The sequence below is a fragment of the Amblyomma americanum genome, chromosome 2 (assembly GCF_052857255.1).
Source record: "Amblyomma americanum isolate KBUSLIRL-KWMA chromosome 2, ASM5285725v1, whole genome shotgun sequence".
Lineage (NCBI taxonomy): Eukaryota > Metazoa > Arthropoda > Arachnida > Ixodida > Ixodidae > Amblyomma > Amblyomma americanum.
Window position 1 is genome coordinate 133,580,264 of NC_135498.1, and position 27,922 is coordinate 133,608,185.

Here is a 27,922-nt window from a genome sequence, read left to right on the forward strand (position 1 = left end):
GTATTTCCATAACACTACCTTACAATATTTAATAGTTACCTTACACTGGGATAGATCACTGGACAAATCATTTACCTTGTAGAGGCATGTACGGCAAGCAACGGCCATGTTCTGACGACGACGAAGTTGGAAGCACACGCTTGGTAACTGCTCTTACATGAAAATGTAAACAACAACCTTCTTGGACTCATCGACTTAAAATGTTCGAACGGCGTGGCCGTGCTGATCTATGGCCGGAAAGACACCGACCGACCCTGATTTTGTATTTTTGTACATGGCAGGTACTGTTTAGGAGTGACCATTCCCCGTCAAAACACACTACAAAGTTCTGAAAGAGGAAATGTCTGTAGTCTAGTCGTGTTTTGGGCATGTTTTGTGCTGTCTGTCTTGTCTTCTGTATTCCGTCTTGTCCTGTGCAGTCTGCCTTCTCTATAGTCAGACCTGTCTTCTGAAGCCTGTCTTGTCTTGTGTAGTCGGTCTTGCCTCGTGTAGTCGTCTTGTCTTGAGTAGCCTGTCTTATGTAGAGCCTCGTAAGCAGTCGTTATTGTGTCCCCTGTCATTTAACACAGGCTTTGTGTATTTCGGACCAGATCATGCACAAAAGTGCACAACTTGTTAATTGTCACCTCTCAATTTCCACAAGCTTTGTGTATTCGAGTGTAATTCATGTACAAAGCCACATTGCCTAACTGAAATGAAAATGATCAATTTATTTACTGCCATACACATGCTCAAGCTTGCTCACGCACGCTGTCCAGTGCTGTGCTGGCTGTAAGTTGCTAGAACACTCGGACTGAAAGAATGGACTAGGCGACGGGTGTACCCACACAAACGCACATTTAATACATCCTACGTGGCACACAAACTAGAACACAAAACACAAAGACTATAAATACACACGACCCGGGAACAGTGCTACTAGCGTCTACTACTAGTGTTCTGCTATTAGCGGTCGGCGTTCGTGCTCACGGTCGGTTCGGTGTGGCTGCGACGTTGTATGGATCCAGTAGGCGGCGTCGAGGCGGCGTACGCCGTGCTTGGGCTGGCGTCGCTAGCGGCGTTCGACGTGCTCGGGCTGGCGTCGCTGGCTGCGTCGTACAAGCTCCAGGTCTAAGCGCCCGTGGAGGTGATGCCGGTGTTGTTGGCGTTGGGGGCACCACCCGGATAGGTGGCAACAGCGCTGGAGACACCCCTGGCCGTAGCAGGTGGTAGCGTCCTCCGTTGACTCCCCGCAACGAGCTCAGGCACGGCAGGAAGTCCACGATGTGATGTCTTAGAACGCGAGCTCACCGGAGCAGTAGCCGGCGTCGCTCTCTTCCAGCCAAAGTGACCCTGACCCACCGGAGCCTCCGCTTCTCTGCTGTTGCCCCCCGGGCCTCGCTCTCACTCCCCCTTTTATAGCCTCGGTGTTAGTCCACGTAAGACTTGTCGTCGTCTTCTCTTCTCCACCAATCATCTCTCTCCACCTCACCGAATGCTTCTCCACCAATCATCTCTCTCCACCTCAACGAATATTTCTTCTTCCTCTTCTTTATTCTTCGGTTATTTCGCGTCTTCTTCACACCTTTTTACTTTAAAATTTAATTTAGGCTCCTTAATATATGTGACATAGCTCCATCGCCTGTGAGTCAAGAAAAGGGGTGTTGTCTCGGCTGAAAAAAAGAAAATGTATTGTAATACTGAACAGTGTTGACGACTGGGCCAGTTGGTAGTGATTCACCTTAAAACCAGCCAGAAGACAACACAGGAGATGAGCACAACACGAGGCTGGACTACAACCTTTGTCCATAAAGTTCCGAGACTAAGTCTATTAAAAAAATACATTGAACATTGAAATCATTTGTGCAACACCCCTTCGAAAGAGTCTCCCTTGCAGTCTATACACAGCTTCCAAGGCTTCTTGAGGTATTTAAAACAGTTAGAAAACGCTTCTTTTGGCAGGCCTGTCAGTTCCTTTGTCGTGTGGTCTTAAATGGCCTCTATGCTCCCCATTCAGCGACTTTTAGGGCTCCCTTCACACGAGGAAAGAGGCGAAAACCGCATGGGGAGAGGTCAGGCGAGTATGGAAGATGTGGAAGTAAAGTAATGTTGTGCTTGGCGAGAATTTTTGTGCCGCTGAGAGCAGTGTCCGGACTTGCGTTATCGTGGAGAAGGCTCCATTGTCCAGAAGACCATAAGTAAGGGCGACGGCGTCACAGTGCATCACGCTGGTGTTGGAGCACGCGGATATAAATCTCCTGATTCACCATCTGCCCTTGTGGGACAAAGTTGTGGTGTTTGACAACTCTGGCGTCGAAAAAGCTGTCAGCATCGTCCTTGTTTGGTCGTCTGTCACCGCACCTTTCTCGACGTCGGAGAGCTTGCGGACCGCCATTCGGCGCTCTGCCTCTTTTTTCGAGGATCGCATTGAAAACACCGTGTTTCTTCTTCAGCAATGATGCTGTCAACGAATTCAGCATCTTTCTCTGCTTCGGAGAGGAAATCAGCACTCACTGATGCCCGCGTGTCCTTCTGGTCCTGTGTGAGGAAGTGCGGCACAAGTCTGGCATTCAGCTTTCGTTTCCCCAAGTTCTCACGCAAAACTTGATGGTTGTATTACTAATGTCGAGAGCATCTAATAGCATGCGAACTGTAATGGTGCGGTCTTGCTTTACGATGTCCCTGAACCGAGCCACGTTAATTGTTTTCATTCCGTGAGGTTGAAGGGCGCCCCTGCATTGTGTCGTCTTCCACCGACGTCCTCTCCAAAACGAACAGCTTGTGTCACTCGAAAACTCGCGCCTGCGATAATTTCTCGTTGCCGTAAGCGTCACGAAGGAGCTCATACGTCTGCGTGGCTGTCTTGCCAAGCTTCACACAGAATGTTATGTTTAGACGGTGTTGGAGGTGGACGTCCAACTCTCCACATTCATTCGCAGTAGAATGGGCAGACGACTAGTGACAATGTATCTCTGTACATGTAGTGCAATCTAGCGGCTAGCACAGCAAGCAACAAAAATAGCTGAGGTTAGCCCGAAAAGATGGCGCTATACATATGCTCCAATATTTGTTTTGAGGAATTATTTTTAGATACGAAAATAAATCAGTCTCGAAACTTTACGGACTAAAGTTGTATTAACTGAAACTTTATTGAAGGAAAGCCGCAAAAGAAGACCTGCAAAGAGATACGCGCACAATACTCGAAAGCAGTGAAATGGCGATTAGCAATCGAAAGTCACTGGCATAGTTGTGAATCCTCTTAAAAAGCAGATTCCTTATGCTGAAGGTGCACCGACGGCTTAACCATACATGTGTCCTTAGCCTTACGAATGTAGTAAGCCTCAGCTATCTCCTGACACATATATCCCTTCCATAAACCACTGATGTGTCGTGGAAATCAGGCGTGCAGAAAGACAGGCCGTCCTTCGATTTCCATTCACGAGATAAAACGTCCAGTGCCACAGTAGAATTCGTCTTCCCCACTTTAAAGTGCTCAGTCAGGCGCAATTTCAGACATCTGCCTCTCTGCCCGTATTAGTTTCAGCCACAATAAAGCGGAACGCAATGAACCCCATTACTTTTGCAGGTGGTTAAGTTTTTTTTTTTGACATTGAGCATTGTGGACGATCAGACATAGCTTTATCAAGCCTCCTTTTAACGGCGCCGCAGCCCACCTATCGTGCACTTAGCTGTGAACACAACAGGAACATTATACTTTGCCTCGATTTTCTTGAGACGGTGAGAAATACTGTGGAGGTAAGGTATAGCAGCCACCTTTCAGCGCCGCTTCGCTACGTATGCACCATCCTACTGTGTGCTCCTTTAGCTCAAGCGAATGAAAACGCGCTCTGACAGGCGTACAAGATGGTAAGTGGGAACTCAATTGCCATTAGCTTGAAAACCAGCTCCGAAAATGCGTTCTTAGCACAGCGATGACATGGCTTCTGTAAAGCGGATGTCATCCACGCAATTGCAAACCCATCAAGTCTTTCCAACTTTACTGGCCTTAGCCAGTGATCAGTAGACCTTTTCACTATAGTTCGCCAGCCTCGAGTGGTCGGACTCATCCAACAAGAGACTTCCCCGATCTTGGGCTGTAGCACCAGCAAACGTGGTCGTCCACAGAACGCAGGTCTGAATCAAGGAACTGCAAACGGTCCTGCTTAGAAAATTCTGGCGTAAAAGACAGGCCTTGACCGCACGCCTTAAGGTTCCTAACACATCTTGTGCGAACTTATCTGAGCCGTCCTTGTCCAACAAAATTAGGTAATCATGAACATAACGAAATGCTACTATGCCGAGGTCTTACCAACTGGGCTCTAATGCCTTATCGAGTTTAGACAGAAAATTGTGGCTGAGCAAAGGTTCGACCTGGGACCCTACTAATACGCCTCATCCATGGATGTATGTACCACACGACCAAATAACAAACGCGGAGTTGAGGTAAAAGAACAACAGCTCCATGAAGCTAGCAATCCAAATCACGCGCTCCTCCATAAAATCCTGTTTATTGTCCACCGTTATGCAGTCTTGCACACACATGAGAAGTCTATCCTGTGGCAATGAATAGCACAGGTCCTCCAAGTCGATGCTCACTGCAGAGCACCTGACCGGTTTGCTGTCCATAAGAAACAGGATTAACGTACAGGAACTTCTTATCAAAATACAGGTCCTGAACTTTCTGCGTCTTGACGTGCTTCTGCAGACACCCAGAAATGTCGTGCTGCCATGTGCACAAGGCGAGATCAACAAGGCGAGTACTTTGTTCAGGACGATTGTTTATGAGTGTCTCACTTCTCAGCACGAGATTTTCGGGTTTCTGCAGATGCCTCAGGACGCAGAAAATTCAGAACCCGTGTTTTGATACCAAGTTCTGCAGCTGTCCAGTCACATATGGACACCAACCTGGGCAAGTTCCCTGCAACGAGCATCGACGTGGAGGACCTGTACTATTCATTGCCACAGGATAGACTTGTGAAGTGTGTGGAAGACTGCATTACGGTGGACAATGATAAACAGTCTTTTACAGAGGTGTGTGAGATTTCAGCTGCTAGCTTCATTGGGCTGTTGTCCTTCTACCACAACTTCATTTTTGTGAGTTGGCAGGGCGGTATTTACGTCCAACAATAAGGTGTATGCGTAGGGTCCCAGGTCACTCCTTTGCTCATCGAGAGTTTTCCGCCTAATTTCGATAAGGCATAAGAGCCCTGTTGGTAAGACCTCGGCATAGTAGCATTACGTCATGTTGATGACAACTTGATTTTCTTGAACAAGGAGGTCTGAGATAGGTTGGCACAAGATGTGTTCGGGGTCTTTAAGGCGTGCGGTCAAGGCTTATCTTTATGTCTGAATGTCCTAAGCAGAACCATTTGCAGATTCTTGATTTAGACCTGCGCTTTGCTGACAACCACGGGTTTTGGCGGCCCAGCCCAAGGCCGCGGAAGCTTTGAGTCGCACCATTCGAGGCTGGTGAACCTGAGAAGCAAAAATTTGATTTGCATGCAAAGTCAACCAAATTGTTTCGTTTCATACATGCTCAACATTCACCAGTTCACCATTAAGAAAACATGCGGCCCCCTAAAATCCTTCCATGCAGAAAATTCATGAGGCTAGAGATTTAATGGTAGCCAAGAAGGCGCAAAACCGAGCACACAAGAGCGTTCTAGCCGCGCTAAGAAAGAGAAAAATGCACCAGTACTACAGTGTTGTCCGCAGCGATGGCGTAGAGGTAGAACATCTGCCTCGACCTGGGTTCAAATCCTGGTGCCGCGCAATTCTCCACCGGGTTTAAAAAAAAATATCCGCGTGTCGATGGAATTGCATAACCAGGCCTGGAGTGTGGCCTGATCTCGGTGACCAGAACCGACGACGCACTCTCTCACCAGAGCAGGATTTGGCCATCCTTGTGTAGTACTTGGCCACAACCTTCTATGATCAAACCAATTAACCCTCGGCCCTCAGTCCCCAGCGGCTACAGAGCAACTGACCACGGCGGCGGTCAGACCTGTGACGCAGCGGAGGGTGCTAACAATCACTAGCTCCGGACAGGCCGCCATTGGAATCTGAACCTGGCAACGTTTAACGCTAGAACTTCAGCTAGTGAGGCTAGCCTAGCAGTGCTGTTTGAGGAACTAGCGGGAATTAAATGGTATGTGATAGGGTTCAGCGAAGTTAGGAGGACAGGTGAGGCGTATACAGTACTAAAAGACGGACACGTACTGTGCTATCGCGGGTTAGAGGATAGACGAGAACTAGGTGTGGGATTCCTCATTAATAAGGATATAGCTGCCAACGTAGAGGAGTTCTACAGTATTAATGAGAGGGTAGCAGCTATAGTAATTAGGATGAATAGGAGGTACAAGCTGAAAGTGGTGCAGGCCTACGCACCCACATCCAGCCATGATGACCAGACCGTTGAAAGTTTCTATGAAGACGTAGAATCGGCAATTAATAAAGTAAACTCGCAGTACACTGTACTGATGGGCGACTTCAATGCGAAGGTGGGCAAGAAGCAGGCTGACAACCACGCGGTAGATGACTATGGGATAGGCTCTAGAAATAGCAGGGGATAGTTATTAGTCGAATTCGCGGATAGAAATAATTTACGGATCATGAATACCTTCTTCCGCAAACGAGAAAACAGGAAGTGGACCTGGAAGAGCCCCAATGGTGAGATTAAAAATGAAATCGACCTCATACTATGCGCTAAACCTGGCATCATTCAGGATGTGGCCGTGCTCGGAAAGGCGCGTTGTAGCGACCACAGAATGGTAAGGTCTATAATTAGTTCAGACTTGAAGAGGGAACGGAAGAAGCTAGTGAAGAAGGAGACCATTACCGAGTTAGCCGTAAGAGGGAAAGCACAGGAGTTTAGGATAACGCTGCAAAACAGATATTCGGCTTTAACTGAGGAAGAGGATCTTGAGGTTCCTTCAATGCACGATAATCTGACATCAATAATTACGGAGTGCGCAGTAGAAGTAGGCGGTAGGACAGTTCGAAAAGATACCGGGAAGCTATCTCAGGTGACGAAAGATCTGATTAAGAAGCGCCAAAACATGAGGGCATCTAACCCTACCGATAGAATAGAACTAACGGAGCTATCAAAGTTAATAAATAAGCGCAAGGTAGCCGACATAAGGAAGTTTAATATGGAGAGAATCGAGCATGCTATAAAGAACGGAGGTAGCCTAAAACAGTGAAGAGGACACTAGGCATAGGTAAAAACCAGATGTATGCATTAAGAGACAAGCAGGGCAATGTCATTAGCAATATGGATAAGATAGTTAACGTAGCCGAAGAGTTCTACACAGACCTGTACAGTAGCCAATGTAATCAGAGCGCCAATGAGAAAGACAGCAGTGCACAGCAATGCGTCATCCCGCCAGTAACGAAAGACGAAGTAAAGAAAGCCTTAGAAGCAATGAAAAGGGGAAAAGCAGCTGGGGAGGACCAGGTAACAGTGATATGTTGAAGGATGGAGGGGACATCGTGCTAGAAAAACTAGCCACCCTGTATACGCAATGCCTTATGACCTCGACTCTACCAGAAGCTTGGAAGAATGCAAAACGTATCTTAATTCATAAGAAGGGAGACGCCAAGGACTTGAAAAATTACAGTCCGATCAGCTTACTATCCGTTGCCTGCAAAGTATTTACTAAGGTAATCGCTAATAGAGTCAGGGCAACGTTAGACTGTAATCAACCAAATGATCAGGCAGGCTTTCGTAAAGGATATTCCACAATAGATCATATTCACACTATCAATCAGGTGATATAGAAATGCGCAGAATATAAACAACCTCTATATATAGCTTTCATTGATTACGAGAAAGCATTCGACTCAGTGGAAACCTCAGCAATCATACAGGGATTGCGTAATCAGGGGGTAGAAGAGCCTTATGTCAAAATACTGGAAGATATATATAGCAACTGCACAGCTACTATAGTCCTCGATAAAGTCAGCAATAAAATTCCAATAAGGAAGGGCGTCAGTCAAGGAGACACGATCTCGCCAATTCTGTTCACCGCATGTTTACAGGAGGTATTTCGAGGCCTGAATTGGGAACAGTTGGGAATAAGAATAAATGGAGAATACCTATATATTCTGCGATTTGCTGATGACATTGCCTTGCTGAGTCACTCAGGAGGTGAACTGCAAATCATGATCAATGAGTTAGACAGGCAGAGCAGATCGATGGGTCCAAATAATAACATGCAGAAAACCAAGGTAATGTACAACAGCCTAGCAAGGGAACAACAGTTCACAATTGGCAGCGAGAGCCTAGAAATTGTGACGTAATACGTCTACTTAGGGCAGGTAGTCAGCTTCGGATCATGAGAGGGAGATAACTAGAAGGATAAGAATGGGGTGGAGCGCATATGGCAAATTCTCGCAGATCATGAGTGGCAGTTTACCAATTTCCCTCAACAGGAAAGTGTACAACAGCATAATCTTACCGGTACTCACCTACGGGCAGAAACGTGGAGGCTAACGAAAAGAGTTCAGCTTAAGTTAAGGACAACGCAGCGAGCCATGGAAAGAAAAATGATAGGTGTAACGTTAAGAGATCGGAAGCGGGCAGAGTGGGTGAGGGAACAAACACGGGTTAATGACATCCTAGTCGAAATCAAGAGGAAGAAATGGGCTTGGGCAGGACTTGTAATTCGAAGGCAAGATAACCGCTGGTCCTTAAGGGTAACGGAGTGGAATCCAAGAGAAAGTAAGCGTAGCAGGGGGCGGCAGAAGGTTAGGTGGGCGGATGAGATTAAGAAGTTTGCAGGCAAAGGGTGAATGCAGCTGGCAAAGGATAGGGTTAATTGGAGAGACATGGGAGAGGCCTTTGCCCTGCAGTGGGTGTAGTAAGGCTGATGATGATGATGATGACTACAGTGTTACAGCACTTGACACTTCAAGGTAAAATAAACACACCCTAGAGCCAGTCAGTAACACAGCGGGGCCTCTCATATCGCCCCCAGGTTCTACTTGAATCAAGAAAATGTTTAAACGCATTAGTACGGCAGTAATTCTCGTGCAGCTGTAGTGAATGGCCGAGGAGCTCAAAGTTACGAAATGACCGGAGCATATGTCGGAGCCTAGCTTAGACTGTCAAATACTGCAAGCTTGGCAGGGTTTCATTTTTAGCACTAAGCAGCTGTCAAGCAGAAAAATCTCATTTGCAAACCGCAAACAAGGTATATGTATTTGCACCTACATTTTTAGCCTAGGTATATTCTTTGACACCATTCAATAGGTTCAGAATTAAATGATACTACCTTAAGTGTTGACGTACAGGAAAACAGCAACGATTCCTTGATTTGGCTAGAATGGATCTTAGTATGTTTTGTGCGTCATAAAAGTAACCGTGACCAAGTTGTACGTTCTTTAAAGAGCAACTTTTATTGTTATAGGCGTTAAAAAAGGTCTAGACCAGATGCCGCGTAGTACGACTGGAGGCGTGTCACGCAGCTATGCAACAATAAGTTTTTAATGGTTCGTTCTCGTTCTGCGGAGAGGCCCAGGCCTTTCTATCTGTAGTGATTCAATGGTGATGAAGAGAGAAGCGATGATGCCGATTTTAAACTTGAATTTATTTTACAAAAATATGCAAATTGAACTTTCAAGTAACGGAAACGAACTCACACAGACAGTTCAATAACTGTAACTGAAGCGAAATGTTCCCACCCGGCGAAACAACTCTACAAGACCTTACTTTTCGATTAAACCCAGAGTTAAAGCCTAAGTGCTTTAAATGTTATGGGCTAAGCATGCAGCCACTTCCTAAACTGCTGTTCATTGTTTCTTCTTAAGTTTTTAAAACCTTCTAAAGCAAATAAATTAGGGCAGTCATTCCCTGAGACCCGCCGAAGGCTTCAATAACCAACGAAATCCTGCTTCAGTCTCGAGCCTAGGGCTGCACTGAAAGCAAAAAAAGAAAACAAACAATAAAATAATGAATCTCCTCTCCACGCCAGGCATTCTCCTCCTCTTCGCGTGTTCTTTCCATTTATTCTGCTGCTGGCTGCCCATGCCTTCAATATGCACTCGCCGGTTCCCCACCACACTCACGGACTGCATATTGACAGCGCTCTTTTCCTTTTCCCGACGCCTTTAAGGTCGTCAGTGTGTTTGCAGACGACATACTTACGGGAGCTAGACACGTTGGTTGATCAGTTACTTTAGCGCCTATGGCTGAGGCGCGGTGGGGAAACCGCCATGAAGTAGTGCGTGAAGCGGTGTCACGGCACGTCGGGTAGGGGACACGCGGCGAGAATGCGGCAAAACAAAGGCTGAAGTCTTGCATACTTCGCTATTTCTGTAATTCGGTCGGTGCTTTCGGGCAGGGCATTTGTCAACAGCCGCCTTTCGTTGCGCGTCATGCGCGCTCCTTCATTATAGTCGGATGCAACCCAAAGACAAAGCGGCTATACCCCATAAAGGAAAGCCTTCCACCCAATGACGTCGGCCGATTTTCATGAACCTGCTGGAGTCGCAATGCAGGGAGTGGCGCTACAATGCATGGAGGGGATTTTCCCCGACCATGGAGGGTGGCGGTGTCCTCTTTCATCTGCCACTACCTGCATTGGCACGCTAGCAGGCTCATAAGAATTGCAGCAGGCATTGGCTGAAAGAGCATCTTTTGAATGCTAAAAGTCACTTCGTCCTTCGGTTGTATCGGACTCTATTACTAGCGAAAGACACACTATCATTGTGCAAAAAGCGCATAACCATCATACGGTGCCGTTGATCCGATAATGATTTCGTAATTCACCGCTCTTTTCAGTACACCTCCAAGGGCCATGCATGTAGGGACCTTCGAGAAAGTTGTGCGACGTCCGGAGCCGTGAAGCGACCTGTAGCTAATGCAATGAAAACAAAGCCAACAACCCAACAGACGCGGGTTCGATCCCGTCCGTGGCGGTCTAATTTCAATGGAGGCGAAATTGTAGAGGCCTGTGTACAGTGCAATATCAGTCCACGTGCAAGTGAAAGAACTCGAGGTGGTCAAAATTTCCGGTGCCCTTCAATGCTGCGCCTCTCAAAGCCTGAGTCATAGCCTAACCTCCATAAATCAAACCAAACAAAACCAACCAGGCTGTAAACGAGACGCAGTCTTATAGTAACTTAGCGGTCATGACTTAAGTGTTAACCACAAAAAATATCCCTCAAGCCGTACCCATTGGGAGTGAGCGAAATACGGACGGCGTGATTTGAAAGGTTCGACTGTGGGGCTGTGGACAGTTTTTTCGAAATTTTAGGCTTTAGGGCACCATGCTGAAGCGCTGTGTAGCCGTCTGGGGAATGAATGCGCACGCTGCACACCAACAAACACGCCGCATGCACTTAAGGAGCACGCAAATGGCGAATGTTGGGCGGCATACTCGATATATTTTCCTCCAAGTGGCGTCGTGGTGTGTTGGTTTCCAGGATTAGTTGAAATCAATCGCAAGTCCCCACCGTCTTTCGCGATTCCAGACGAAAGTACGGTTCTTCTCAAAAGCTGTACTAACAGCTCTATGTCTACTCAGTGACAGGAACACGAGCACACACCGTGAAAAAGAACACGGTCTCCGCTCACGTGCTTTCGTTCACAGCGCTGTGAATTCGGGCGATTCACGCTGACGTCCCTAACAGTGCACGCTTGGAACGCGTGCCCGCTCGCTGCGTCTTATACGGGAAGAAGTCAGCCTCCTATAAACCACACCGATTGAGCACCAAGAAACACCTACTTGGGCCGAGTATTCCGCTTTTACGTAATTTCGAGCACTTGCTAAAGGCTGTCATTTTTCGACATCCAGTTTTTTTTTAGAGAGATTCCTTACGCATTGACTTCGATTAAAAATGGCATATATTGTTATCAGGCCTCTCTGCTGATATAATACTTGAAAGACATCTATTTACAATCCTAATTTTTTTTGCTGTTACCCATAAAGGCCGAAATGACTTTTATATAAATAGATGTCTGTTCTTTTGCAGATTCTAGGTGTGAACAGTTTGCTCCGTATGAAAGGCACAGAAAGTTTGCACATACGAACGAATTATATGTTTACTTCTGCAAATATATAATGGCTTATACCCAACCGGAGGAAACCTATGTTCGGCAAAGAAAAAAATTGGGAGTTTCAGTCAGTGATGCTGAAATCACAGGTTAAACTCGAGTAATGCGTTGCTTTCCACATTGGAGCTAAGTGCGCATTATGTGTTCACTTTTCGTACCTTCGCCTAGTTTAACGATGCAGTGAAATATCTTGCAGCATGCATGTTGGCGTTACTTAAAAAGCAAGCCTGCCGCAGTACTTACCTTGCTCTTCATCGGAATCTACACGGCGACTAATGCCCGGACAGTGCCGTTTCCCAGCGTGCAAAACTACTTACTTCATAAAGTTGTGCTCCGTACATAACCATTTACTTGCCACCATTACAGCCGCCTTTTTGTAGATTTGACGATACAGGAGAAAGAAATATATCGAATCTCTCAATGTGCTTTTTCAATGCAGTTTATTTTACGAGTTTCCAAGTTTTGTTACAATGTTCACTGCCGTATTTGAATAAAGTATTGTGTTTGTGCAGATTATAAAAGAAAATTTCTAGGGGCTAATTAACTGCCATTCACGGGCAAAAAAATCTCTTTCGCTTCTCTGTTTTCCTTTCCTCTTCTTTAATTTTAGCACTGCAGGTCTCCAAGTCCTAGATCGTCGATTCTGCGACCCCGCAAATTTTCTGGTGATGAACAGGTTCCGGAGATGCGGCCTTTGGGAAATTCCAGCAATGGGCGAATCGCACAGTCGCACACGATTGAACCTGCGAAAAAAAAAGTCTTTAAACTCGTGGCCGATGTGACATACTTTATGATGTGGCAGGACAGTGTTGGCTTGTGTCACCATTTAGTCCCTTTATTGCTGCTCTGTGTTGAAAACAGGAGGAACTACGAGGTGATCATAACACATGTGAGTATTCTAACTTGTGAGAAGAGAGATTTGTAATTCTCCTACTAAGGGATATCTCCCAGTTCTTTTGCACAGTTACGCAGCCTGCTTTAAATACAGGTTGTTATTCATCCAAGTTCGTCGTATTCATAAACTGAAGCTAGATGATGAAGTAAGCGCCGGAATAAAGAGCTTGAACGGGACTATAAAGTACGTTTCACTGATGACGCCATATATGATGAGCACCGTAGTTTACCATTTCACGTTATTGTCTCTATACAGACTTTCCACTTCTCTCACTGCAAAGCACAAAGGCACCTATCGCCTCTGGGGACTAGAGCAAGGTAGCGCGTACGCTAGTGCCCCGTCATGGAATATCTCACATGTCGTTACTTTAAATTTTTATTTTTTTAAATACGCTCTCTCTGTTTGTCGCGATATACATTCTCAAACTTTCTCGCCTATCTGTTAAAGGCACTTTGTGCAAAATAATTAACATTGCGAGGTCGCCCTTATATTTCCATTGTACTGTACCTACCCCTGATTTCTTTATTTCCGGCAATTTTAAGTCCTTCATGATGCCGATAGGTTGTTTTTTTTATGGAAACTAGTGAACGCACCAAGTAATATCTGAGAGCTTTTTTTTTTCCAATCAGCCAAATTTACCTAGACAGGAGTTGGGAAATACGCACAAACCTATTGTGCGCTTGAACTGTAGTTCTGTTTAAGCTATGCTTTAGTTGAAAGTTGAAGCAACTCGAAACAAGTAACGAAAAACTATGCAGATATGGTCGACATCAGGCAGCAAACTTTCGTTTTGGCTCTTTCCGTGGTGAGTGTGCATTTCTACTTCTTTTATTTCCGAAAATTACGCTCTACAGTTGTAATTACTTCTCTTATTGAAAAACATGGCTTAACAATTATTATACCAGGAGTGGTGTTTTGCTTCACCAACGGAAGTAAACAAAATACGGACGGCATACTTCTGTCTCATGAGCTGATATCAAAGCCTGGTTTTGTCGCCTAGATTGCTATGTGGTTATGCGCGCTATGCCGCTGAGCTGAAACATGCGGGTTTCAATCCCGGCCGAGAATGACGCATTTCGGTGAAGTCGAAATGCTTGAGGCCCGTATACTCGGCGATCCCAGTGCACGTAATATATATATATATATATATATATATATATATATATATATATATATATATTCGATTTTTTTTATACGGAGCCCTCACTACGGCGACATCATACTCTATTGCGCTTTGGGACGTTAAACGCCGTCAACCAAACCAAAGAGCTTTGTTTTTAACGCGATAGCGTTTAAGGCCCCGTTGCGCAGAAAATCCGGTGTCGTCGTCCTCGGTGTTATCATCGGTGCTGTAAGCGAAACTTACTTGCAAAAGCAACTTAGATGGGCCACCAAGGGCACGTGACCTTGGTGACCTTGGTGGCTCAACCTCAAATTGTGAAGTTGAGGTCGGCTGCTCGACCTCAGAAAACAAATGAAAAACAAAACAAAACGCGATTAAGAAGTTTTTCAGTTAAAAACAATTCCGAGAATCCTGTTAGGCAGGAAAGCGAAAATCATGATGGTATTATTTACTAAGGTGTTTACAGATACTATTGAAGTGCACACAATAGGAGAAGCTTATAATCTGCGATGGACCCTCAGAGAGTGTATATGGCCTGCCGGTAGGGGTGTCCCATACGCGGTTACCTCTTGTACCTCGGTGAGCACTTTATATGTGTCAATATTTGGCAACCTGCTTCGTGTATACTTGTTCGTATCGGAAGCCTCTCGCTCATTCACGCACGAACCGGCAATTGACACACACACCAATTCTACACCATTTCCCAGCAATTGGGAGGAGGGGGGAGGTATTCACGATACTCTTTTCAGGCATTAAAATAGTTACCGAATATAAAGGAGCTGGTCGTTGATGTACTTTTCAATGCCACATCTATGCAGACGCATAACAGTATATTTCAATTTTATAACTCCATCCGGCATAGCGAGAATGCTCTTTTCAGTCCTGTGTATGTTGCCTTCGAAAACACTTAACAAGCTGCTACCTTAGTACACCAACAAACACACGTTGTATTTATGTCTGTGTAGAAGCGAGCGGCTTCTTTTATTAATGCGAAGGCATTAGATGGCTCACTTTCAAGGTCATATCCGGAAAAAAGTGTCCGCAAGAAACGGCGCCATGCGAGGTCGTGAGCCCACTAGTCACGCGACGATGATAATGACGTCGCAAAATTAATTAACGCTAATTAATATGAATCGGTAAATGTAAGAGCAATTAGTATAATTAGTGATGCCATCATGTGCGTGTGACGTCATACTAGGTCACGTGACAGCGATGTAATGTGCCATGAAACCTAGTCACGTGACGATGCTGTAATATGACATCACAACTACCCGCGTGACAACGATGTAGTTTCTCGTCATATCAGGCCCCCATCTACCCCTCTTCCACCCCCCTTTCAAGATCTATATGGATCCCCATTTCTAAACATGCGCGCATTACAAAGAGTGCCCACAACCCGGTCCCCACATTCGGATTGTCCAGCTGGTAAGCGCGCCAGTTCTCATGTATGACATACAGCAAATATCATGCAAGGACATATGTCTTTGACTCTCCAGATGATGGCGATGATGATGATGCTAACAGTGTGTCCTTATGAGTCTGGGGATGTCTGATTTACAGCTACCAAATTAAATGTTGCCAGAGTATTCATCAAACATTGCACATTACCATGCAACCGAAGACAATTATTGTGCGGAAAAATAGGAATACCTGCAGATAATAGTTAAGGATAATGAAGTTATGTTCTTGGGAGGTCAAGACCCTCCCCCGTTTCCGCCACTTCCCTCCTGGTGGCGATGGTAATGGTTTCAAAATCCAAAGAAATCTCCGATGACTCGGTGAACCCGCGGCATTTTGAAAGGAAGGGTTAGATTACGTCTTCGAACACTGTGCCAACTATTAATATCACACGTGTCAAAACAACTGGCCTAGAGTGGGCAGCGTGAATCGCTCTCTCTGTAAAGAGCACCATGGCTCTCCGCTCAAATGTCCCCGCAACGAAATCTTTTTCCTAGCCCCCATCCCGTGGGGAAAAAAACCGTCTAAGTACTCATACGCCTGAACAGAATTCTAGGTAACATTTCTTCAACCAGTCTGAGACAAGCTGCTTTAAGTGAATCACTTGGTTTCTTTCAAAACTGAACTAATCAATGGTACGCCAGCATCCTCGACGTTTTTTGCCCTCGAGCACCGCGCGAGCATTCTGCGAAGCTGTTTAAGGTGAACGATGGGTCTCTGCAAAATTGTTAATAGGACACCTGCAGTAGTCGCATATTCGTAGAGCACGCAGTAGCTTCTTTCATGCTTGGCGAACCTTGCCTAAAAAGCCTTTTTTTCCGCACCTTAAGTGCTGACATATTACTTGCCACTAACAATTCGTATTACCGCATTTCTAAACCACCGAAGGCTACCTGACTTTTTCACATTGTCCATGCATCAGGAAGAGTTTGGTCTCGCAGCAGTAACAACCGAACAGGCTAAGAAAAAGAGAAAACACTACAAGTATGATCGGCGTTCAAATAGTAGTTCCTTAATAGCGTTCCATCGATGAAAATAGACCAGCAATCGGCCTCGCGGTTTTCCAGTACTCTGTTTTTGAAGCCATCTTTCATCTAACCGTTTTTCACTCTTTTTCATTCTTTTTCAGTGGCGTTTCTTATATAGAGACACCTCGTGAAGAACGAGATAACGACACTATGTTCTACCAATATCCTTGGTACGTCGCTGAAGATTGTGTCCTCATTGTCTTACTAAACATGTCGATAACAAACTAAGGGATCAGTTAAGCTGGCAGTAGAGGGCTTCACTGAGAGATAGCAGATGATGTTGTGGGCTTGGAATCGTGGAGGCATCGGTACAGCCGTGAACCAGAATTTCTGTGCAGCTCCAGGTAGAAATAGTGCGCATTCCATTGGCTGCGAGATGCTTGTCGTCCATCCTGTAGTGGATGATACAACGAAGCCTGCCGTGCTAATGACCACCGCGCACCAAGAATAAGCTGAATGTTTCGTTAAGGGCAGGTATTAGCTGTAATAATAAATGCCGTTCTAGCTGACTGCGATGCCCCCGATTGTATCGCAATCAAAACGACATCACCTGGTTCTTCGAAAGCGCGAATTTGGGCTTTGAAAGGCGTTCTATGAAAAACAAAGTTCTTGAAGGCTCAATCAAAATGCACTTGAATTAAGATAGAAATACAAATTCCACTTTTGTGAGTTAACACGGAGAAAAGTTGCTCTCCCGTGTTCCTAAGGCGTGTTCTCTGCTATTAAGGCTTGGCGCAATGCAATATGCTTATTTTCTTATCCTTTTGTCTGGCCAGAATCCTACGCAATTAAATAGCCCAGAAAGACTAACAGCTTAACGAAGAAACTTACCGACAACTAGTTCAGGGTTGTTTGCATGGCTGCGAATGGCTTGCAGAGTATCTGCGTCCCAAGTTTCAATGCGGTTGCTCTCCAAGCGAATGCTTCTCAAAGCGGGAAACTGCTCACTCGTGAAGCCTCTTGGGATCTCGGTGAGCTCGTTTTCTCTGAAAGGAAGCATGAAGCAAAGGCATGTATTAACTCGTTATCTGGGGATGAGCCTATCGGTGCAAAATTCAAGTTAAAAGTGTATGTTGAAGAGCCCTAAAACTCCCTCTTCGCAGCACTATTTCGTTTTCGTTTCTCTGGATGTGATTCCAGCTGGCCACTTATAATGCATTGATATCCCCGCTGCGGTTGCTCAAAGGCCACGGCGGTCGGTCGCGGAGCCGAAGGTACCCGGATCGAACACTGACCGTGAAGGCAACATTTCGGTGGAGGCAAGTTGCAAAAATAAAACAAGCATGTTCTGCCCCCCGACTGTGCACATAAAAAAACACCAGGCGATATAGCAGAGAACCAATTGTAAATGAGGGACTTGTTATGACATACATATGAAATAAGCCAACATGCGCCCGAACCAACTAGCACAAGGGAGTGTTTCTATATATTTTAATTTTTGTGGATGATCGATGGCAGAATATTAGTGCAATTAATTTATGATTTCATGGAATGTTTAGGCGAATCCCCAAAGGCGAAATAGATTAGTAATAAGAGAGTAATCAATCATTTGCATCCACCCAAGCGCAGCCATTCGGCTACAAAGGAACGCTAACAGCTTTCTCAAAATTCGTACAAATTTCCCGGACGAGATTAAGTCATAAACATTATAACTTAATCTTGATGATTATGACTTAAGTCATAATCTTTATCAGTTGAAGATTAAAAACCAGCAGAAAAAAAATGAGAGGACGCTTGGGTCCGAACCATCGACCTCCGAATTTTGCGTCTGGTGCTCTACTAACTGAGCTACTAACTCAGCTGACTTTTTTTTTCTGTATTGCGTCGAAATAGTGGGAATAGTGACACTGTTATGCGGTTTTTCTGCTTTCGGGGGTATTTATGTTTCTGTGTAACCTAACCTTGATAGTGTTGACCATCGCCGCCCTCGTACATAACAGCGGACATACCACTCCCTGTATTTAGGCATCTGTGACGTGGAATGTCATCAAACGGTGAGATCCAAACTGGGAAAACCCTCTTATGTTGCCCATGGCATCATGACTGCCACATTCGAGGCACTCGTTGAGCTGCTGAGCAGGCTAGAAAAGGAAACTGAGGGGCTCGTAAGACACACATATGAGGAAGCCAACGACCACCAAAAGCAAAAGCATAGGGGTGTGTTTCTTTTTTTTAATTTGTGAGGTTGATCGAAGCGATAATAACAGCATATTTTTTACTGCTCAAAGACAAAGACAAAGGGATGCCACCGAAGGCATGCAGTTGTCTTTTTTCGGCTTTTAATGAAATACCTTTAGGCGATAAAATATTTGCATTATTAATGTCCCATATATCAACCCCACAAATTAAAAAATACAAACACTCCCTACGCTCCTAGGGTTAGGTGGCTGTTAGCTTCTTCCAAATGTAACAAGGCGATAGGAATTAATCTTAAGCCCTCCACTACGGCGTTTCCCAAAGCCCACGTCTAGCTTTCCGGCGTTTATTCCTGTATACCACATTGTAGCGATAAATCTTGATCACAACGCAGAGAGTTATGGACAGCAAAATGATTGGTGTAACTTTAAGAGAGTGAAAAGAGCAGAATGGTTCAGGGTACAAACGCAATTGAATGATATCTTAGTTCAAATCAAAATAAAAAATGGTCATGTGCAGAGAATGCAATACGGAGGCAAAATAAGCGAGGGTAGTTAAGAGTCACGGATACGACTCAGGAACGAAGCGAAAGATGTACCTTAAAGGGAGAATGAATTGTAAGAGAAGGAATGCGCAGCAGGGCCGCGAGAAAGTCAGATAGGCGGACAAGATTAACAAGTTTGCGTGGATCGCACGGCCGGAGCTGGAATATGACAGGGTTACGGAGGGACACGGGAAAGGCCCTTGTCCAGCAGTGGACATAATTGGCCTGAAGAATGTGATGATCATGTGAGTTATTTTCCTTACGCCTGTTTTCTTCACAACTATAATAGGGCAAATGGTTGCTGAAAAGCATCCAGATATTGTGCCCTCTAGATGAACGCTTAGTTGATTTTTTTATTGTGTCGTTAGATTCTTAAGGTGGTCTCATCTCAAAGTGATTAATCACTGATGTTTCAATTGCTACACTGAAAGAAAATTCCTCCACACATTCGACATATTGCAAAACTAGAGAAATCGTACGCATATAAAAACTTCTATATTGCAATGCCAGTGAAGAAATGGGTTACTGAGCTTACCCCAACAGGATGGTGTCCAGGTGCGGCGCAGGATTAGGCAGAACCGCCCAAGTAAAGTTACGAAGCCTGCTGCTGGTGATGCCAAATTTCTCCAATTTCAACAATTCTGCTAGCGCGCCTTCTTCCAGGCTGGAGACTCTCGAATCAAAGATGAACACATTTCTGAGAGTGCGTGGTAGGTTTCCCCAGTCACGGCGAATGGACACCGTTTGGTCCTGGAACCGCAACGTCAGCAACGAGAGGACGTCCTTCAGCACTGCCCACGAAGTTGGCAGTGTGCTGTCTGCCCTGAAGAAAATGTCTTTCAGGGTGCCATTGAGACTTTCGAATGCGTTCGGATGAGAGGCTTGGAAGTCATCAATGTGTACGTTGCTTAGCGTAAGGTTCGCGATGGTCAAGTCACGAAAAGCGTCGGCGGGGAGGCGTTCCAAACGACTGTCGGAAAGGCTGAAAACATGTTCCCGGTGCTCGGGACGTGGAATTCCTGTGGCCAGATCCGAGGATCTAGAAAAACCCTTGCAAAGGAAGAAAAGGCTGCCGTCGTCCACTTGAAATTTTTGACAACCCGGTTCGCAAAACACTGACGCGAGGCTGACACATTGCAGCAGTAGAACGAGCCAAAGCTGTTGCAGCATTTTCGCTCTCGCTGCCTTCAGAAGGGCGAAGCCTGGTGAGAGCAGTGTGCAGAGCCTTTTTATAGGGGCCCGGGTGCGTTACTCTGTAATCACGCCACGCTTGCGGGGCTGAAAACACAAAACAGAAACTTACTTTTTTATAGTTCGCTTTCTTCCTCAGTGTAACGTTGTGCAGGACCCCGCCACATGATGTCTAGATTTCACGTTATCATCTTTCCGGACTTTGAACCGTGACTGGATCTTTTAGAAAAAATGCGAAAAGTACGTTATCGCAGAGATACACGTACGTCGCAGCAAGCACAAGCGAGCAGGATTGTGGTAGAAATAGCGTAAACAGTGGCAGGATTCTTTATAAGGGTGTTTTATGCCAAAGCTATGTAAAACGATAAGATTGTGGTCTGCAACTATTGTAATTATTTACCAGGTGTCGCAAATATATGTTACCAAGTTTATAAGAAAGGCGCAGTGTCCTAAAGAATTAAGTCACCGCAGCTCTGCTGACAGCATAGTTGGCAGTAGTTGTTCATCTCAATGGTATTTAGTGAATTGACTAGTTAACAATTAACTAGTTCCTTCGCGTAGAAAGTGTCAATTTTAAAGTTGTATATAGATCACTTTGAAAAATTGCTGGCTGAAATGTTGCCACCAAGGTATCGTTTACGTGGCATTTCTTATCGCCACTAAAACTTGTGCGCGAACATGAAAATACACAATATGAAGGCGGGGCTACTTACACATCCCAGACGCGATCTAATGGTGAAACGTCTACTTATATCCGGCACCCATTGGATACGCAAAGCCGCCGCGCAGATGCGTTTCAGAGATTAGCTGGTTTTTTATCGGACGTTGCTTCTTGATGCGGTCGAGTAATACAACTGTAAATTGTCAGATTTTGCATTTCGTGGGATTACGTTCAGCGCCGGCGAAAAAAGCCACGTGCGCGGTAGCTTCTTGCAAACATTTCAGCCGGCTCTGTTTGAAGGTGATGTACGGGTTTCGCTTTGACATTTTTGCCCCAAAGCCAATAATTAAATGTTCCTTAGTTAGTAATATCTATTTAACTAAATTAGTGGGAGAAAAAATACTCTCGACTCGGCTACCTGATTGCAAACAGCATTGATTTTGTCTCCCTGGTGGTAGACACATGAAGTATTTTAAAAACTTGGTTACATTTAGCTCAGACATCCGTTATAGCAGCTGTGGGGAAAGAAAATGGGAAACCAATTTTTGCCGGGAAAAAAATGTGTTCACAATCGGCACAAGGGTGAAAGACAAGTAGGTACAATATGCAGATTTCATCGAAGTCAAAACTTTAATCTCTGCAGACGTAGCAAATATCCTTAATTCTGAGCGCGACAGTAATCCATGCGTTACGGGCAAACCATCCGTAGTTACTATGTGCATTAAATCATCAAAACAGTCTTTAAACTCAGAAAAATGCAGCGCCAGACAAGTCTCAAAGATTTATTTTTGTGAAAATTTTCAAGACATTCTTATTTCTGGTTATCCTTGAGTCACCTGGTATCGTATCTGCATAACGTGTGTTTTCCGCACTGTGTTTAAGTTTAGGTTTCATTCCAACTCACAACATTGTTTCAATTTCCATACGAATACTGTGACTGGAAAGTTTTGCACTGTATGCAATTTTGTATGCTCAGTGATTATGGTGCGCGGCTGCTCTACGGAAAGAAGGCGGTTTGGTCCCAGCTCGGGCGGTGGCACTTCGGCTGAGGTGAAAAAGCTAGAGGCCTGTTCACTGTGCGCTTTCAATGCACATTAAGTAACCGCAGGTAATCGAATTTAACCATAGCTCTTCACTACTGCGTCCTTCACATTCTGAGTCGCTTCGGGACGTTATGCGCTAAAAAAACCGTACGTTCTGTATAAAGTGCCTTTTTTAGTAAAGACGCTGAAGAAACCGCAGGAAAAAATATCGGATTATTTGCACTTTTCTAGAGCGGTGCGTTGGTTGAACTGATGATTTTGAGCCATTTTTAACACTTGCTATTCACAATGTTTGTCTGTTTGAGAAGTCTGGAAAGTACGTCATACATGAGGTAGCAGCCAAACCTTCGGCAAAAAGGGCTACTGCACGAGGCGGATTTAGGGTTGCTTGACGGCGGAACTTAACTCTGATCCGTCAAGGAAATGGTTTTGTCTGCGACCCTTTTCCCAATCATCTCAGTCTAGATAAGCCGAGCACCACTCTGGGTGAAATCTTGTACCCATTAAAAAACCAGTGGGTACCCGGCTGCCCTGGAGATCGAACCCAGCCCTCCCGGAATGCGAGGCGGATGCTCTACCACAAGGCCACGGACAATGCCATCAGTAGAGCACCCTATTGAAGGGAACTGATGTGAAGCGTTACCTGTCTTGCGCGTCTCGTGTCCTTGGCTCTATTTCTTGCCATTTGTATATGAAACAGATACACTGTCATCCTTAATGGTTTAAGTAGCAATGGCTAGAGTGCAGGTAGGTTTTCTTCTCAGGATTTCAGTCAGGAATGAAAGCAGTCGTGCCTCATTAATGTAAACACTTTGGTTTCCCAGCAAAAGTGTCTCTAAAGCGAGTCGTCCTTAATAACAAATCAGTATAAAAACAAAAACAGATGGTTTGAAAAATCGTTTTATGATTACACACTCCTCCAAAGCACAATGGCTGGCAGTGAAGTGGAAATTCGGCAATCTTAGCAGCTCAGGTGCATTATTCTGGTCGCCATTATTTTGAAAACACAAAACGGTTTAAGGTGAGGCTCGTTTGAAGCGCCTAGTGGCCAATGAGACGGATGATAGTGTCGGTTGAAGTCATGAAGTATCTCCTACTGCGACTGTTCACATTGAAAAAATTCTTTACTCGCTGTGCTGACAACTACTAAATGTAGTTTTCAACGAAGCATACGAATAATTCATTTTCAAAAACAGTCATCCAATTAGGCAAATGATAAGGTTGCGGCGACCTGGCACTTTACCACTGTAAAGCATGAAGCCATGCACACACAGAAAGACGACAGCTCGCCTTCCTTTCGCTGGTGTTCTGCAATCAAATTTTAAGGGGCGCAACATCTGGCAGATGCGCGAGGAATTTTGTTCTCATCACTGTCCATATTAACGGGACAAAAATACACGGGTCCCAGTGGGCTCCATGCGTTTTCACCCTGTCCATTGTCCAGACAGCGAGTTTCCATATTAACGAGGCGTAAATACACCGAAAAATTTGGTCCTCACAAAAACTGTCCATAATTCTAGTTGTCCATAGTAATGGGGGTTGTATTATCAGGGCACCACTGTAAATGTGTCATGCGAATTTTGCATGAGGAGTATCTGCACAGATTACAGACGTATAAGCAGTACTTGCAGTGAAGGGGCCATTTCAGTATATGAGCCACTCTAGAGAATGTTGCGTGACACAGAATCTATTTGTCTTTTACCACTGCTTGTGTGCTATATAATTCACATACATGCTTCAGGATGTTTTCCAGCTTTCTGCATGAGCCCTTTAGCTTGGTGCCTAGGCACCTCCATAGAAGTAGTTCAGCATGGCTTGACGATCCTTTTCAGCTACACTGTTGAAAAAAAAACCATCAGAAGATGAAAATTGACAGCTGTAAACGAAGGAGCACTCGAGTTTGCAGAAATTGCATGAATATAAAATTATGGTTGAAGACAGCCTGTGGAAAGCATCAGAAGGCGTAACCTCTGTGTTATCATAGTCAATCAACATTCTAAGTGCATACTAATCTGACAGCTGCACAAAGGAATTCGCATACGAAATCAGTGTAAAAATTATTTAATTTCATAATCTCAATATGTGAAGTTTCAGAAAATAAAAACAGCCCAAGTCCCTGCTGGCTCATAATGAAAACAATCGACTTCTGCTTCTGCAAGCTTCTCTCTGCATGTATTTCGACGTAAGTCGTTCGAGTAGCATGTAAAACACTGTAATCGTGGACATCTGAGCCGAATGTCCACATAACCGACAGCTCCTAAGGCCCTCGCTCGGGAACGAGCTTATGGTATCCGCTTGCTGTGATGGATTTACAAACGAAGAAGAAAGGTTATGCAGCACGCGAACTTTTCGCGAGTATTACCTACCTCACCACCACTTACACGATCTGGGCTTTGACTTCCGCCACGTCCGCTTTCTTAGCTTTCTCTGAAGGGTTAGCATTTGTGATTTAGCGTTATCACAGGCAAACTCCCGCCACCGAGAGTCAACCGACACGATCGATCACGCGAAAATTTTGCAGGACTACTTCGGCGAAAATGCATTGTGAACGCTCTATCCATGCACAAGACCGAATCACTTCGAAACCATATTTATCTTTTTGCGATCATATTGAAAACACACACATTCCACTTATTTTAGTGCCCTTTCTCAACACAGATAGCTGCATATTCTCAACTGAGAACACAACATGCCCTCGATTCGACGTGTCCATTGCTGATTGCTACCAAGAAGTTAGCGGCAACAAACGCGGCAGGTAAAAAGCGCGACGACCGGAGTCACCTCCGGCGAGCGCAGCGTTCCCGTCCCGCTAAAATAATGGCAAAGACGCCAAGGTCTTTAACTGTAGTAATGGATAATTAAAAACGCTTCCAGAGACACCGGCGACACAGGAACACTTCACCTTCTCAACGGCAGATTCCGAAAAGACGTTCGCCTCTTAGGGCGATTTTGCGAGTATCGACAGCCACGCCGTCGCCCCAAATTCGGTCTGCTAGTCTCTGGTGCCCGCAGAGAATGTCAGAATTAAGTGCTTAGCGTCAAAGACGCGATTAGCCTCGCACGAAATAGCGAAAATTTCGGCACAAGCAAGCAACGCCCGTACATTAATAAGCGTCCAGCTAAGCGTGGACCTCCACTCATGCCATGTTGTCAGACTTCGCAGCGTGCCCTGAATTTGACTTTAGTCGCGAGTTGTTAATGTCTCTCACCTGTCTCAAATAAATGCAACCAAGTTTTCAAAAAAGATAAACTGTCCAAAAAAATGAAGCCAACCACACCGCTGTAGAGAGTTTCATAGCCTATTTGGCAGTTGTTCGTTCCCTAGTGTTAGTTATTTAGTTAACTAACCAGTTAACTTTTAAATATTTCCTTATAGTTAACTTTAAATATTTCTTTGCATCCATTCATCCAACCAACCCACCTGCATGAAGCGCACTTCGAAGTAATCGAAAACATTCCGATCATCTTCATCGCAGATTTGCACAGCGATTCGGCTTCGCCAAATACTCTACACGCCAAAATGGAAGACATTATATCTAAAATACCCGGTCCATCGTCGAAGAGCCTCGTCCCATACAGCGTCAAGGGTCAGTCTTTCTTTGGCCGCCGTGATGGCTCAGTGGTTATGGTGCTCGGCTGCTGACCCGAAAGACGCTGGTTAGATCCCGGGCACGGCGGTTGCATTTCGATGGAGGGAAATACTAGAGGCGCGTGTATTGTGCGATGTCAGTGCATGTTAAAGAATCCCGGGTGGTATGAATATATGGAGCCATTCACTACGGCATCCCTCATAGCCCGACTCGCCTTGGGACGTTAAAACCCATCAAACCAAACCAAACTCACAGACTGGTCTTGCAAAAGCAGTCGTTTGCGGTGTCCTTTATTGGAGAAACGTGATCCACTCTATTTAAAGGCGACATCAAATGTATTGAACTGAAGACGGTGAACAGTAGCCCCCAAGTAGAGGACTAACGTTTAGTTCTTTCAGTAGATTTTTAACTGTGCCGCAGAAGCAACTCTCTTGTTTATATTTCTGGAGCAATTTCACACGCGTTCCAAAAAAAAAAACATCTAGCTCAGACACTTTATCAATGTGTTGTAGCGGCGTTCCCGGCCTTAAATATCTGCACCGCGGCAATTACAGAGCGGTGACTTTTACTCAGAGGTGTCTGACTGCACCTGGAGGCTCACATCATCTATGCAAGCCATGCTATGAACAGTTTTCAAACTAGACAATTAATCGTCGGCGATGTCATCTGACAGGGCTCATGTCACGCCGACTTGCGAGACACCGTCTCCAAGAGCATTCAAAGTTCTTCGGAGGGCCGTCACCGTCTAGTCGGCGGAGAGCGTGCGCTTGTTACAAAGATTTATTTCAGTTTGAGGTTGTAGCGGTCTAGTAGCCGTAGTAGCCTCGCAGTTAATGCCATTAGTAGGTGAGCGTTTGGTGCCCTCACACAGTAATCCAATCCTGATCAATGGCGGCGTCACTTCCTTCACGCTGCTTTGAGTATCATGTTCTATCATTAAAACTGAGAAAATTGGGAACTTGATGTCTATTCATTTTTTGCAGCAAATCTGAAAGATAAAAGGGGTGAAGTGGACTGCTAAATTTTTGCCAAAGTTGAGTAGACAAACATGGAATTTAAATTTATGGAAGTGAAGAAAACGCAGCAAAAAATAAACGAACAGCATCATAACAACCGCTCAAATAGTCATGATAAATTTGAGGGATAAGAATAAAAAAATTCACGTTAACCAGCTCACTATATAGAACTAACCGCGGCAGAGAAAACTCCTCACATTCCCGGAGGTAAAAAGGAAGCCGCCTACACATTGCAACCTCATTCAAACATTTTTCATCGCAGAATCAATTGAAGACCTACCTACTGGCTTTTTTTTCACTAGCTACCGCCTCTTTGACAAGTTTTGTAGCGATAGGTACAATACGGTAGCATTTCGATCCTTCAGTGTGGCGGCGCCGCCACGCTGTGACTACGCCACCACGCTGTCACGTGGTTGGTCACGGGGTGCGGAGCAGCTGCCGGCGGTGCGGCGCCGTGGCTGATCACGCGATTCGTCACCTGGTTGGTCACGTGACCAGCCATGTCGTGCGGAGCCGCTGCTGCTGCCGCCGGCGGCGCGGCGAGCTGCTGAAACCGAGCCGCCACAGTTGTGCTCAGTCGCCGTGTCGAGTAAGACGAAGATGAAGCAACGCCAAGCGAAACGGAGCGGCGAAAGACTGACTTTACAGTTCAACTCACCAAGTTCCACTTGGCCAGCTGTAGCTATCGCGTCACTCCAGGTTTAACCAGAGTGAAACCACCGCCAGTGTTTGTAGGGATAGCTACATTAGGGTAGCATTTCGAGCCTTCAGCGTGGCGGCGCCGCCACCGCTATTGCGCCGCCACGCTGTCACGTGGTTGGTCAGGTGGTGCGGACCAGCTGCCGGCGCCGTGGCTGATCACGTGGTTCTTCACGTGGTTGGCCGCTTGACCAAGTTCCACTCAACCAGCTGTAGCTATCGCGTCCCACGAGGTTTAACCAGAGTGAAACCACCGCCAGTGTTTGTAGGGATAGCAATATTAGGGTAGCATTTCGAGCCTTCAGCGTGGTTGGTCGCGTGGTGCGGAACAGCTGCCCGCGCCGTGGCTGATCACGTGGTTGTCCGCTTGACCAACTTCCTCTCAACCAGTTGTAGCTATCGCGTCACTCCAGGTTTAACCAGAGTGAAACTACCGCCAGTGTTCGTAGCGATAGCTACATTAGGGTAGCATTTCAAGCCTTCAGCCTGGCGGCTAATTAG

General features: G+C 45.5%; 1 protein-coding gene across 1 annotated transcript; it reads right to left on the reverse strand.

Annotated features, from left to right (window-relative positions):
* Window positions 1–12,468: 12,468 nt before the first annotated feature.
* Window positions 12,469–20,406, reverse strand: LOC144119102 (uncharacterized). The gene is made up of 3 exons (XM_077651816.1): window positions 19,757–20,406; window positions 17,373–17,527; window positions 12,469–12,780 (listed from the first exon to the last, which is right to left on the reverse strand). Exons 1-3 carry the CDS (start codon window positions 20,389–20,391, stop codon window positions 12,644–12,646), a joined length of 927 nt encoding a protein of 308 aa, XP_077507942.1. The 5' UTR covers window positions 20,392–20,406; the 3' UTR covers window positions 12,469–12,643.
* Window positions 20,407–27,922: the final 7,516 nt, after the last annotated feature.

Coding starts and splice junctions, on each gene's coding strand:
- LOC144119102 (XM_077651816.1), bottom strand. CDS start 20,391: ATGCTGCAACAGCTTTGGCTCGTTCTACTGCTGCAATGTGTCAGCCTC. Junction 17,528..19,756: donor CTGGACACCATCCTGTTGGG/GTAAGCTCAGTA, acceptor GCTTCCTTTCAG/AGAAAACGAGCTCACCGAGA. Junction 12,781..17,372: donor CAACCCTGAACTAGTTGTCG/GTAAGTTTCTTC, acceptor TTTTTTTCGCAG/GTTCAATCGTGTGCGACTGT.